The following is a 14,607-nucleotide window of genomic DNA, read 5'->3' as shown; positions in this document are numbered from 1 at the left end:
ATTGCAGTGTCCCGGGAGTGTGACTGGAGGTCGGAACTGAAGAAAAGGTAAACGAGTCTCTGCTGCCTCAAACTATATGCACATTTTTTTTTTTTAAATCATTGTAAATTCTAGGCAAATCTGCTGGTGTGACCTGTTTAAAATTGATTTAATCATCGCTAAAACGTTCGAGCTTTTAATGCAACTGCGAGTTGATTACTCCGTAACATTTTATATCATGATATGAATTCACGTTCACTTGTGCCACGTTTATTTTCTCTGTCGTCTAAAGGGGGACACAGGGACTCTTGGGGTTTAAGCTCCACCCTCCAGGAGGCAGGACACTATTAATAAAATTAAAATTAAGTGGGCGTGCCCATATAGTGGCTTAACCCCACATGCTGTAGCATTCCTTCAGTTTTTAAAGTGTCCTGCTTCAAGGAGGATGGATACCAGCTTCAACACAGAAGCATGCTATGGGGTGTCACCAGGGCAGGACTGCCTGTTCCTTTGTGTGTACCCCCCCCTCGAGGGATCTCTCACCGGGGTCATATGCTAGCCCTCTAGGCTATAACCGACCCGCACAGAAAAGATTCCTGCAACCCGCTGGGGCCAGCAGATGTTCTGACCGGTTGAGACGCCAGCAGTGAGTATGAGTTGTTCTACTCGTGTTCTGGCCTGCTCTCCCCCCCCCCTCCCCCCCCCCCCCGGGTGGGGACCCCCTCAGTCAGCCCAGACCTAGCTGCATTCAAGGTGGCATTGTCTGCCTTCTCCGACGCTCTTCCACACTGACGGGCTGCTTAGTGAGTGCGCGCCCTTCTCCTGCACGCAGTGGAACGCATCGCGCTGATGCGTTCCAGGCGCCATTTTGTTTTTTCGGCGCGAAGCGTACAAGTGGTTTCCGAAGGCGCCTAACTCCTTCCCGCCACTCTACACAGCCACATTAAGCTGACGCTTCCTCATTCTGCCAGCAGCACTTCAGGAGACACGGGAGCCTCTCTTGCTTTTGGGGATTAGGCTCTACCTTCAGGCAGCAGTCTAGGATTGCCTAAAAGCACTCTTGCAAAGCATATCTGCTGACTGACATTCATCAGCAGGTACCTCAGCCACTGTTCGTATGGCAGAAGGTAAGTCAGGGGGACTTTTCCCCAGGGCTGGGGGGAGAGCACCAGCAGCACAGGTGACCTATTTTACCTGCAAAAACTGCCAACTAAAAATCCCTGGGGGCCAGGCTGACCCGCTCTGCAGATCTTGCTCAAAGGGGCAGGGTCCAGCGCCCACCCAGGGGTCCATCCCAACGGTCCCTGAATCTGGGGAAACCGCACAGGATTTGGATGCAATGGATGGGGTAGCGGGCACTTCCTCAGAACCCCCTGCCCCCCTATGGGCCATTCAACTTTCCCAATCCCTGGCATCCCTGCAGGGCCTTCCTTCCATTGCCACCAATTTGGGCAAAGCCCTAGCCAAACTAGGTCACAAAGCCAGTGGAAAGCGTAAAAGGCTTCCCAGCTCCAGGGGTGACACCGACACCCATACCCCCTCTGACGTCTCGTCAGCTGGAGAGGATTTTTCTCATTCAGAGGGGGAACTCCCACCTTCTGATGCTTCCTCAGAAGCAGAGGAGGATAATGCGGAAGATTCCAAAAGCAAGGAACTCCCTCACGACGTAGAGGGCATTATCAAGGGGGTGATAGACGTGCTAAAAATCACACAGACGCCTGAACAACAGGCTTCATCTTCTAACCTGTTTAAAAGAAAACACAAAGCTTCTGCATGTTTTCCTTCGCATGACCAACTCCTTAACATAATACAAGAGGAATGGAATTCGCCGGAGCGCAAGTTCCAAGCTACTCGGAAATTTTCGAAATCCTATCCATTCCCCAAGGACTTGGTAGAGAAATGGTCACTGCCTCCAACTGTGGACGCACCAGTTTCGAGATTATCTAAATCCACAGCGTTACCAGTCACGGACGCCGCAGCCTTCAAGGACCCATCTGACAGACGTCTGGAAGGTTTCCTCAGGGCAGTCTATTCATCCGCTGGCTCAACCCTTCGTCCAGCTCTCGCCTCAGCCTGGGTAGCGAGAGCCATTCAGGCATGGGCAGAATCCCTCGTTGCCGATATTCAAGATGGCATCCCCAGAGCTGACATCCTACCTTCCGCACAGTCCCTCGCGGAGGCAGCAGCTTACTTGTGCGACGCTTCCCTCGATACAGCACAGATTACTGCTCGCACATCAGCTCTCTCCGTCGCAGCACGCAGAACGCTCTGGCTGAAGAACTGGTCTGCGGATGTCAGTTCCAAGAAGTCCCTTACCTCACTACCCTTCAAGGGACAGCGACTTTTTGGTGAGGAGCTCGAAAAGATAATCTCACAGGCCACGGGAGGGAAGAGCACCTTCCTCCCCCAAAGCAAGTCAAGACCCACGACTTCCTCCAGGCGCGGTCGGTCCTTTCGCGGCCACGCTGGACGTTTTTCCAGACGGCACAGTCCTCCCCAACGTTCTCAGTTTCGCTCTAAACCAAACGACAAGGGACGGCCATCGTGGAAGAACAACAAATTCCACAACAAGTCTCCAGCCGACAAGGCCACTTCAGGATGACGGGTCACCCCCTCCGGGGTCACTGCAACCGCTAGGGGGACGATTGCTGAGATTCCGGGAGGTGTGGACACGATACTCGTCGGACGCGTGGGTAACCGAAATCGTTTCCGAGGGCTACCACCTGGACTTCGCTTCTCTTCCTCCCCGAAAATTTCTCATGTCCAGAGTCCCCTCAAACCCAGCCAAGGGCCGAGCCTTCTTGGACTGCATTACGAGCATGGAACAGAATGGAGTGATCATTCCAGTTCCCCCGTCAGAAACATTTTGCGGTTTTTACTCCAATCTGTTCCTGGTGCCAAAGAAGGACGGGTCCTTCCGACCAGTATTGGACCTGAAATTCCTCAACAAACACATACGATCAGTCCGGTTCAAAATGGAAACTCTCCGGTCAGTCATCCGAGGAATGGAACCAGGTCAACTGATGATGTCCCTCGACATCAAGGACGCGTATCTCCACGTTCCAATCTGGCCTCCTCACCATCGTTTTCTCAGATTCGCATTCCGAAATCTCCATTACCAATTTGTGGCACTCCCATTCGGCCTCTCCTCTGCCCCCAGAGTGTTCACCAAACTCATGTCAGTGACGGCAGCAACCCTACGACTCCACGGAATCTCAATCACACCTTACCTGGACGACCTTCTCCTGAAGGCTCCAACACTAGAAAAGAGCAGAAGGGACATGCAACAAGCGATATCGCTGCTTCAGAGCTTCGGGTGGACCATCAACTGGAACAAATCCAGCATGACACCCAGTCACCAAATGCTATTCCTGGGTCTCCAATTCGATACACTGACTCAACGTGTCTCGCTGCCCCTGGACAAGCAGAGGAAGATCAGAGCGCAAGTCAATCTCCTCCTTCAAGACCGGCACCCCACAGTCCACCTCGCAATGAAGGTACTCGGTCTGATGGTCTCGTCCATCGAAGCGGTTCCCTTTGCTCAGATCCATTTGAGACCTCTACAGGCCAACGTTCTGTCGGGATGGAAAGGGGGGTCCCCTGTCCCAACGGATTCTTCTACAGCAAACAACACGGGAGTCACTCCTCTGGTGGCTGAACCACCACAATCTGACGACGGGCCAGTCCTGGGCAACTCCGGACTGGACCGTGATTACGACAGACGCAAGTCTCCTCGGGTGGGGCGCCACGTGGCACAACTCGTCGGTACAAGGCCGTTGGTCTCCCACAGAAACGAGGCTACACATCAACGTCCTGGAGCTTCGAGCAGTCAAGCTTGCCCTACGACATTGGTCTCCCCTACTCCAAACAAAGTCTGTCCGAGTACAAAGCGACAACTCCACAACCGTCGCGTACATCAACAGACAAGGAGGTACCCGCAGCAAAGCATCCCTAGCGGAGGTGGTACAAATCCTAGCCTGGGCAGAGCTCAGCTCAGTCAGGATATCTGCCATACACATTCCGGGAGTGGACAACACGCAAGCAGACTTTCTCAGTCGGAACCAGCTGGATCCGGGAGAATGGGAACTTCATCCCGCAGTGTTCACAGACCTAGTGAAAAGGTGGGGACGTCCTCAAGTCGACCTCATGGCATCCAGAGCCAACCGCAAAGTTCCAGCCTTTTACGCCCGTTTTCGGGATCCGACGGCGCTGGGGGTGGACGCCATGACACAAGTCTGGAGTTTCAACCTGGCTTACGTCTTCCCTCCGTTTCCAATGCTTCCTCGGGTTCTGAAGAAAATCAAGCAATCCTGTGCGACGGTCATAGTGATAGCTCCGTATTGGCCCAGGAGAACGTGGTTTACGGATCTTCAGGACATGTCCATAGCTCAACCAGTTCGCCTCCCTCCCAGGAGCGACCTTCTCCAGCAGGGTCCCATATTTCACCACAATCCGGGACTGTTCGCTTTGACGGGATGGCTGTTGAGGCGGCCATCTGGAGACGTAAGGGTATAGCGGACGATGTGATTGCCACTATGCTGAAGTCACGCAAGGCTACGTCCTCTAAGGCCTACCACAGGGTCTGGCGCAGCTACTGGAACTGGTGCGAGGAATCAATGTTTTCCTTCCATGACTGCAATATTCCCAGGATCTTATCCTTTCTACAGCGAGGTTTTCGACTCGGTCTGAAGCTCAGTTCCTTGAAGGTCCAAGTATCTGCCCTCTCTGTCCTTTTCCAGTCTCGTCTAGCCCTAGACGATTCAGTCCGCACCTTCCTACAGGGAGTACAACATATCGTTCCACCTTATCGATCACCAGTCCCTGGATGGGATCTCAACCTCGTTTTGGAGGCTCTCCTTGACCCTCCCTTCGAACCTCTGGGTGTCGTCCCTGAACAGTGGCTTACCTGGAAAACTGCCTTCCTTGTTGCCATTTCATCTGCTCGCAGGGTATCGGAAATAGGTGCCTTATCTTGTGATCCGTCTCTGCTGGTTTTTCATAGGGACAAGGCAGTCCTGAGGACTGTGCCTTCCTTCCTGCCTAAGGTCGTGTCATCGTTTCACGTGAACCAGGAGATTGTGGTTCCATCTCTCTGTCCAGAACCCAAGAATGACAAGGAACGGAGATTTCACAGTCTGGATGTGGTCAGAGCACTTCGCTGGTACCTTGACCGTTCTAAATCATATCGGCGCTCTCAAGCCCTTTTTGTCATTCCGTCCGGGCCTCGGAGGGGCCTGTCAGCTTCCAAGACTACCATCGCACGTTGGATCAGAGAAACCATCAGACAAGCCTACCTAGCTAAGGGCAGAACTCCTCCTGCCAATGTTCGAGCTCACTCCACACGATCCTTGGGTGCTTCCTGGGCTTGGCGCAACTCGGCCTCCTTGGACCAGATCTGCAGAGCAGCCACCTGGTCTTCGGTTCATACATTCACTAAATTCTACAGACTAGACACGTTCTCATCAGCGGAGGCCGCTTTTGGCCGCACAGTACTACACACTGTGGTACAGTAACGTGTCTTTACCTTATCTGTATTCGCTCCCACCCTGCTGTCTGGGGCTGCTTTGTTAAGTCCCCAAGAGTCCCTGTGTCCCCCTTTAGACGACAGAGAAAACAGGATTTTTTGATACTCACCGTTAAATCCTTTTCTCTGTAGTCGATAGGGGGACACAGGGCTTCCCAACCCTGAGCGAAATGTTGACCACTTGGTCTTAAGGAAAAGTTTTCCTGATTTACGGTTTTGCAAGTTGAGTGTTAATACAGTTTGTCTTTCAGCAGTCTCTTTGGTACCAACTGAAGGAATGCTACAGCATGTGGGGTTAAGCCACTATATGGGCACGCCCACTTAATTTTAATTTTATTAATAGTGTCCTGCCTCCTGGAGGGTGGAGCTTAAACCCCAAGAGTCCCTGTGTCCCCCTATCGACTACAGAGAAAAGGATTTAACGGTGAGTATCAAAAAATCCTGTTATCCCCTTGCTCTGAATATAGGACTTATAAGGAATGCACATTATAGTTCAACAACAACTAAAGGGAACTTGAGTCAGATACTTGGGGTGGGGGGCGGGGTTTAAAATCTAGTCAATTTGTTGAATCCAAAGAGTAGATATTTATTTCTCTAACCGTAATCTAATTTGCTCCCTATTATAATTCCTCTTTATTGCAGAACGTAACCATGGCCGGACGCAGAGCTGCACTCAAAGCAATCGACTGGATGGCGTTTGCCGAGAGGGTCCCACCAAATCAAAAGGCAATGTTCAACGCCCTCAAGACCAGAAGCGACGCCGTCGCTGGAAAGTACGTTTCATAATAGCTGGTGATATAGTAGGGATGCACCAAATCCACTATTTTAGATTCGGCCGAACCTCAAATCTTTTGCAAAAGATTCGGCCGAATACTGAACCGAATCCTAATTAGCATATGCAATTTTGCGGTGCGAAGAGGAAAACATTTTTTACACTTACCTTGTTTTGTGACAAAAAGTCACACTATTTCCCTCCCCGCCCCTAATTTGAATATGCAAATTAGGATTCAGTTCAGCCTCGCAAAAGGATTCGGCTGAATCCCAAACCAAATCCTGGATTCGGTGCAATCCTGATATATTAAAATAAAACCAGCAGGACCAGCATGTTCCAGTTTCAACGTTATATGTAATTCTGTAATAGGGAGCTCCTACAATATCTTTTGAAAATTACATTTCTTGCTTTCCTCAGCCAGCCAATTTATACTAGTTCAATCAGATGAATGAGGAGAGCAATCCAAACAGCAGAATACCTGCTACAATTGTCATTTATTTGATAAAGGGCGTGTGTGGCCCGAAACATGTTGTTTTTGTAGTTGCAAATAAATCTCATTGTAGCAGGAATTCTGCTGTTTGGATTGCTCTCCTCATTCATCTGATTGAACCATTTCAGTCTTTTGAGGAAAGAAGCACCAGTTTATCCCTCTTGGCAGTGCGCTGAAGTAATTCACGAATAGTTAACTTATACTAGTTGTTATAGTTTAACAACATCTCCACACTTTTCGCTGTTCCTGTTAATTCGTAACAACCTACTGTATATATGACGGTCATTTACAGATTGCAAATCTAGGCCTTCACATGGATGGGAAATACCAGAGCCCTGTGTAGCAAGACAGCCTTACTTGAATAAGTGCAGGTTTTTAAATAAGAGGGTTACTAACCGGTTACTATGGCTGTTATCTGGCTGTCACTGAGAGCCATTTAGCAGTAGCAGCTGGGGATTAATGGTTTGTTTCAATATAGCGAACACCCAATATATGTCTGGCTGGAATATGTAAGAAGACCTTTAATCTTGGGAACTCTTGTCTGTCCAGGTTAGCCTCCCTTCCAGAAAAGCCTCCAACCATCGACTGGGCCTTCTACCGTGCTGCAGTTCAGAAAGCTGGTATGGTCGATGAATTTGAGAAGAAGGTGGGTGAAGCCATTTGTATCCTCTGCTGGTCCCTAAATCCCCCCTCCCTTCATTCATTGGGATGGGCTGTTTGGTTTTAATAAAATGGAGAACTCCAGCACACGTAATCTGCTCAAGGGTTATTACCCGTGTTTAATGTCAAGCCAAACAGGTTACAACGTTTCAGGGGCGTTGACGAAGGGGTACGCCCCCGAAACGTTGTAACCTGTTTAGCTTGACATTAAACACGGGTAATAACCCTTGAGCAGATTACGTGTGCTGGAGTACTCTATTTTGTTTCTATTGCTGGAGGTGCCGTCCTCCTATGCCCCATACACCGTGAACGTTAAATAGGGACCAGCTGTGCATCTGCACTTCATTGACTGTTTGGTTTTAATGGCATTCTTTCCTTTCTCTTCAAACTTCCAGTTTAGCTCCATCACTGTCCCTGTTCCAAAGGATACCCAGACTGAGAAGATTAACGCACAGGAACAAGAGTCTGTGAGTCCAAAGTTGATCTCATGATGGGGTTCAGAGAGAAATAATTGGGTTTAACTTCCATTTATGTGTTAATACATAAACAGTGGGTATTCTGTCCACAGAAAGCTCTGTATATTTTAATGCATACACAAGTGGAGCTGCCATGCTGCTACAGTATTCGTTATGGCTGTCTCATTTGACAGCTGGGACAAGCTTCATAATCATTTGCAATGCCACGGAGTGGAGAGACTGACAATATGAAGCGTAGTCATATCTATAGATGCAGATAGAAAAGGAATGTTCTTTCCTCTCCATATAACAGTTTTAGCCAGTACTAATGATGTACAGTATGGCGGCTTCCACCTATATGTATTAATCAACATATTCAGAGAAGAGTAGTCTCATTAAGAATTTAAACTGTTACTGTCCAGTCTCCATTATAAATTGCTCCTTTGTATTGATCTTAGGTTAAGCATGCTCAAACCTACATTCAAGAATCCAAGACTCGGGTGTCTCAGTATGAAAAAGAGGTAAGTCCACCTAGTGATCATCACAAGTCCTAGACTTTACAACTTGTTTACTTTGCCCTCAATTGCTGTAGGCCTGTAAGTGGCTGCTACATACTTCAGTAGCTATCATGTATTGTAATTTTGGCGTTAGTATTCCTCAACAAAATCCTGATGATGTAATTCGTGTATGTTTTTGCTGATGCAACTTCCTGTCCTCCTGCAGCTAGAGAGGTACGTAAACATGATACCTTTTGACCAGATGACCTTTGAGGATCTACATGAAGCTTTCCCCGAAACCAGACTGGACAAGGAGAAGCATCCATACTGGCCACACAAGCCAATCAGTGAACTGTAACATGTTTGACCACTTAACTAACTGTCCTTCTAGTTAATAAAACAGAGAGCGTATTACTCACTTGCTCTGCCTTCTTGTCAATGCTTGCATTAAAACATTTTAGTACGCTTATTCTCCTGTTTCTTTTGACAACTTCAGGGCACTGATCGTGTGCCAAATTATAAATACATGTATGATTCTGTATGCCCCTAATTTGTTCTGGTTTGGGGAAGAGATTACAGGTATAACTGGGGTTTTCCTTATAAGGGACCTGTTTGCAATTTGAATCACCATACCTTATGTCTGCTAAACTTATTTAACCATGAAATAAACTCAATAGGATTGTTTTGCCCAGTGGCGTAACTATAGAGGAAGCAGACCCCTCAATTGCAGAGGGTCCCAGGGAAAAGGGCGCGGACTCTTGGGTCTGCTTCCTCTATTTTTTTTCTTTGAAACCCCCTTTCCCCAGCCACTCTCTTAACTGCGGCAGGGATACTAGCGCCCGCCTACACTTCCCCTTCCCAGCGTGCCGGCGAAAAAGCGCCGGCGCAGCTGTTATTGAATGGGGATGCACACGTGGCCTCACTACAAATCCGGGCCTGGTGGAGTGTGCTGGGCCCCTCTAAAGAATTTTTTTTTTACAAGGGGGCCCAGTGCACTCTAGTTACACCACTGGTTTTGCCACCAATATGGATTCATATAGCTTTAGATAATGAAGCAGTCTCCTGTACTTGATCCTATTACTGAGAAAATGAAGAACTTTTATAAATGAGCATTATTTGCTTATAATGGGCTCTGTGAGAATTGGCTTTCTGTAATTTGGAGTTTTCTGCATAACAGGTTTCCAGGTAAGGTATCCAATACTTGTAATTGCATGCAAGGAATAACCTGACCCTCACCAGATCCTCCTCCACATCCAGTGATCCATTTATTTTATACCAAATCAAATCTTTGATCAATTTGGCTAACCGCATGCTCGGCCAACAATGGGACTGCAGCAACTGGTCAGATAAAGACTGTATCAGTTATCAAAGTGAACCTTCTTGAGGTCCTGTTTTCAGTCAGATCTGCTGCTTTGCTCTCAGATGCTGCCCTTCAGATCTTTCAAGCCAATGAACACACATATATTTTGCTTCTTAGTGGCACAGGCACACGCCAGTAACATTAGCATCAGTACAGATAGGGCAGTACTTTAATAATGTACATTATTTAGTATGTCTTCTATGTTTGGCCAGCTGGAGTTAAGTCAATGAGATGGAACAGGGCATTGATTGTAAAGATCATACCTAAAGTTTTGGGGTGTATTGATGGCTGTGACATGCACTGACTTTTGCATACAATCAAACACGATGGTGGTAGTCACATGCTTGGGAGAAGTGGAACATGCTGGACCAAAATATACCACATTGCCATACAGTGTCCCCTGGTAATTACCTGAAGGTGTTAGCACCAGGTAACGGACATGTAAAAGCAGGTGCCCCACTGTCTCTATATCCATAAAACCGTGTAGGTGAGCTGCAGTCAGGGTACCTGTAAATGGCCAATAGGTGCTTCCTCGGATGAGTTCCCTGATTCTTAGAACTGGACGGTAGTTACTTTAACAGTCATGATTATGCTTTGGTGCATTGAGCAGAACTCTGACTGACTAATGAATGAGATGCATGACCTTAGTTCAGTAGACTGAGGGTTTGAGTCTTTGTTGTCTATAAATGGTAGGTAGGTATTCAGTATCTGTGTATGACTAAAAGGCTGCCCTAGTAACTGTAAATAAGTTAATGGCAGGTCCTTCAGCATCTAACAGTAAATGCTGGGTAGCTGGCCACATACATGCATGTCAGTATATGGCAGGTAGGTACCCAGGTATCTGTACATCAGTAAATGGCTGAAAGAACTATCTCCATAATGCTGCCTCTGTACCTGAAAGTTATTAAATAGTCGATATGTCTCCTAGTATCAGAATAAATGGCAGGTACATGTAGTTAATTCAGTACCCAGGTCTCTGTAAATGGTAAGTAAGTGCCCAGGTAGCTGTTTATCAGTAAATTACTGATCATTGTTCATTAAAATGCTAGGTAGGTGCCCCCATTTAGGTAAGGGTCTATTAGCTGCCCCAGAACCTGTAAATGGGAGGTAAGTGCCTGATTAATGTGTATTTTAAATAGGCAGTGTCCCAGTATTTGTGTTGCAATAGGAGCCCTGCTCCCTCTGTATCAGAAAATGGTAGGTGGTGCCCCAGTATTAATTTGCAAGTAGGTATCTGGGAATCAGTGGTTGCAGGGTAGGTGCCCCAGTGATTTAATACCATACAATGCCCCAGTGATTTAATACCATACAATGCCCCAGTGATTTAATACCATACAATGCCCCTTGTCCAGGGCTGGACTGAGAGTCAAAACAGGCCCTGGCATTTCAGGTACACAGAGGCCCAATCAGACCACACAGAAGCCCAAACAGCCCCCACCCGTCCACTAAATACTGACTTTCTATGGCACCTTATAGCAGCCCCTCTGGCATTTACCAGAACCCACAGATTGCCAGTCCGGGCCTGCCCTTGTCAGTGAATGATAGGTGGTTGCCCTGACATCTGTGAGTAAAGGATAGGTAGGTGCCCTGATATCTTTCAGTATAAAATAGGTAGGTGCCCTAACATCTGTCAATGAATGGTAGGTGGGTGCCCTGATATCTATCAGTGAATAATAAGATTAGGTAGGTGCCCTGGTATGTGTCACTGAATGATAGGTAGGTGCCCTGGTATGCGCCAGTGAATGATAGGATTAGGTAGGTGCCCTGTTATCTTTCAGTATAAAATAGGTAGGTGCCCTGATATTAGTCAGTGAATAATAAGATTAGGTAGGTGCCCTGATATCAGTCAGTGAATAATACGATTAGGTAGGTGCCCTGATATCAGTCAGTAAATCAATAATAAGATTAGGTAGGTGCCCTGTTATCTTTTAGTATAAAATAGGTAGGTGTCCTGATATCTGTCAGTGAATAATAAGATTAGGTAGGTGCCCTGGTAGTATGTGTCAGTGAATGATATGTAGGTGCCCCAGAAGTATCTGTAAATCATTAACTGAGATTTAGAGTAGCACAGGTATTTCAATAAATAGCCATTTATCTGTTCACTGGTGTAAGTATAGAGGAAGGAATGTACAGGTTTAGTGTCACGTTACTAAGTTGCTTTTCACTCAGAACGCTGGCTCCTTTAAAGATTGTTTCTGTTGGGGACTGGGGCTTGTTGTAGCTGTACCACTGTATCTGTATGTGAGTAAAAGCAAGGCAGGTGCCTAGTAAATGTGATGAGTCTGAGTCGGCAACAACTGCTACACCAGTTAGATCTACGGAGTTGCACTTTAAATCAGGGCTGTGCCACATGCGCTGCAATCGTAATCTGACCGCGTGGCCTAATGGATAAGGCGTCTGACTTCGGATCAGAAGATTGAGGGTTCGAGTCCCTTCGTGGTCGACTTTTTTCTTCTTTTGCGCTGTTTTGTTTTTTTTTTAAATTACATTTTCTGCCTTTTGTTCAATCTCACTTTTTTTTTTATTGTGACTCCTTACATAGTGATTTCATGTATATGTGCTGCTAAAGGTATGCAGCCCTAACCCGAGCAGTAAGGACGCAGTCACTGTTACTACAGCCCTGTCAGGCATTGTGGGAGGGGCTTGGAACGCAGGCATGGAACGCATTACCAGGATTTCCTGCTTTACTTTAGCACATTAGAAGCAGAGGCCTGTGCTGCTCATTACCCACCAAGCAAGCTATCATAAAACAAGGCTCTCCTAACTTCACACACTCAAGCACTGCTGAGGTCAGGCACTGTAATGTTACCGGAAGACTGATATCTTTATATACACTCCCAGCTACATGTTACTACGTACAGCCCCAGTGGCCTAATGGATAAGGCACTGGCCTCCTAAGCCAGGGATTGTGGGTTCGAGTCCCATCTGGGGTGGGAAGCTAAATTTTTTTAACCCTTACTAGAACTTGAGCAATTTCTATTCATCATCATAATTTTTATTATTATTATTATAACCTTGTTGTTAAACATCAATATGAAAGTTACATATGCTTTATTTATTAATAGATTTTAAGCCCTATTGAGCAAGTCCCTCTTTACCGCTTGTATTTGCAGTGTCATAAATAGATGTTAAAAGGGATTATTATTATTAAATACATTTTAAGGCCCCCAACATATCCAGTGGTTGTTCTGTTATAGCAAAATACATTAAAAACACTGATTAATTAGGGCCTCGTGGGCTCCCTATACCTCCTGGGCACCACGACAGCCGCAGGGTCTGCTTCCTCTGTAGTTACGCTACTGTGTATTGCTTCTCTTATCTCTATGTTCCATGTTTAAGTCCATTCCATTGTTCACCGCTGTGGAATATGTTGGTGCTTTTTAAATGCATGTAATTATTATTATTGATAATAATAACAATTACAACTGTTAAAATATTTTTTTATGTACCATAAAACTGGACTTGATTCACTAGTGCTTGGTATGGACACCTGACAGCAAGTCCGAGGGACAGGCAAATGAGGCCGGGGGTTGGCAGAGAGCCGAGTGGGCAAGACGTGAAGGCAGATGGTGTAGTGAGGTTACGGCCAGAACTAGGGGCAGACAGAAGGGGCACATGTAGGTCTGGAATGAGATTCAAAATAGGCCCGGGCATGTTAAGGTACACAGAGGCCCAAATAGTCCCCCAAAAGTCTAATAAAAAGTGACTGTCTATGCCACCTCTGCCATTTGCCAGAACCCACAGATTACCAGTCCAGGTCTGGACATGTGTCTTGGGTGGAATGGTGGGTGGATGAACGACTGGCAGAGGGGAGACAGATGTAGGGAATTTGCACATGAGCCGAGGGGGGGGGGGTATTGCAGGCAGTAAGAAAAGGTATTGGGGCAGGTAGCATTGCCTTAGGCAGAAATAATACTTGACCTGGCTCTGTGTTGGGCAAAAGGGCCAGAGGTTGACAATGGGTGGTCTTGAGTGCCCAGCTCTGACTTGTACCGCCCACACAGCTTTGCCTGCTGCATACACTTGCTCACAATCTCTATCACCCATATTTCAATATGCCCCAATAAATCTGATGTAGTTACTAAGAATGTTCATATTCTGCCTTTTTTTTTGCAGATGTTGGAATGAAAGACATGTAATACAATAGCTGTAGGACCTCGCACACCCTGCCTATAGGCGGTACAAAGATGCCCGGTGCACACAGGTGGAGGCTCTTCCACCTCCCAACAGTATCCAATGCAAAAAAATCCAATGGTACACAGGTCTGCTGAAACACTTCAAGTGTTTATTGCGGAGTGCAGTGCAGCTTTTCGGGACGGACCCCTTTGTCAAGCATACGGAACCATACAAAGAAGTGCCTATAAATAGACTAACAATGATCCGATTAACATGTCATAATTGATCCACCAAACGCTAAGGTGCAACTTTCAGAGGGGGACACCCTCCATTATGAGCTAGAACACTTAGAAAAACCTAGGGAAAAACCTTTAAAATCCTTTAAAAATAGCAGTGTAAAATGTCCAATCTTGATCAACTCTCTTGTTTATGAAGGCAGGAGGATTGATCAAGATTGGACGTTGCAATGCACTCCGCAATAAACACTTGATGTGCTTCAGCAGACCTGTGTGCCATTGGATTTTTTTGCATTGGAATGAAAGACATGCCCGTAAGTAAGGCTGGTCCATCAGTAAAGGCATGTTAAGTACAAGGGTAAAGTTGTGGTCAGTATTCATGTAGACACAAGGCCAATGCGCTACAATGTGGATGTGCTAAAAACAGAACAATATGGTTTGCAAGTGACACAGCTAACATACCCAAGAAAGGCAGCCATATCTTGTTGTTGGCCCAACTTAAATCAGGCTACAGAATG

The 14,607-nt window shown here is 46.8% G+C and overlaps 1 protein-coding gene and 2 non-coding genes across 3 annotated transcripts; all 3 read left to right on the top strand.

Annotated features, from left to right (window-relative positions):
• Positions 1–29: 29 nt before the first annotated feature.
• atp5pd.S (ATP synthase peripheral stalk subunit d S homeolog) lies at positions 30–8,846 on the top strand. Its single transcript, NM_001091277.1, is given in 6 exon segments — positions 30–47; positions 6,146–6,276; positions 7,315–7,411; positions 7,821–7,892; positions 8,339–8,401; positions 8,604–8,846. Coding segments are annotated over 5 exon segments (486 nt in total). The 5' UTR covers positions 30–47; positions 6,146–6,154; the 3' UTR covers positions 8,736–8,846.
• A 3,261-nt stretch (positions 8,847–12,107) lies between these two features.
• trnar-ucg lies at positions 12,108–12,180 on the top strand. The gene has a single exon. It is a non-coding gene; the product is annotated as a tRNA-Arg (tRNA).
• Positions 12,181–12,597: 417 nt separating this feature from the next.
• Positions 12,598–12,670, top strand: trnar-ccu. Its single transcript has one exon. It is a non-coding gene; the product is annotated as a tRNA-Arg (tRNA).
• The last annotated feature ends 1,937 nt before the right edge of the window (positions 12,671–14,607 follow it).

This window comes from Xenopus laevis, chromosome 9_10S (assembly GCF_017654675.1).
Source record: "Xenopus laevis strain J_2021 chromosome 9_10S, Xenopus_laevis_v10.1, whole genome shotgun sequence".
Classification (NCBI taxonomy): domain Eukaryota; kingdom Metazoa; phylum Chordata; class Amphibia; order Anura; family Pipidae; genus Xenopus; species Xenopus laevis.
Note: the sequence above shows the minus strand (reverse complement) of the source record. Positions and strands in the feature narration are given on the sequence as shown.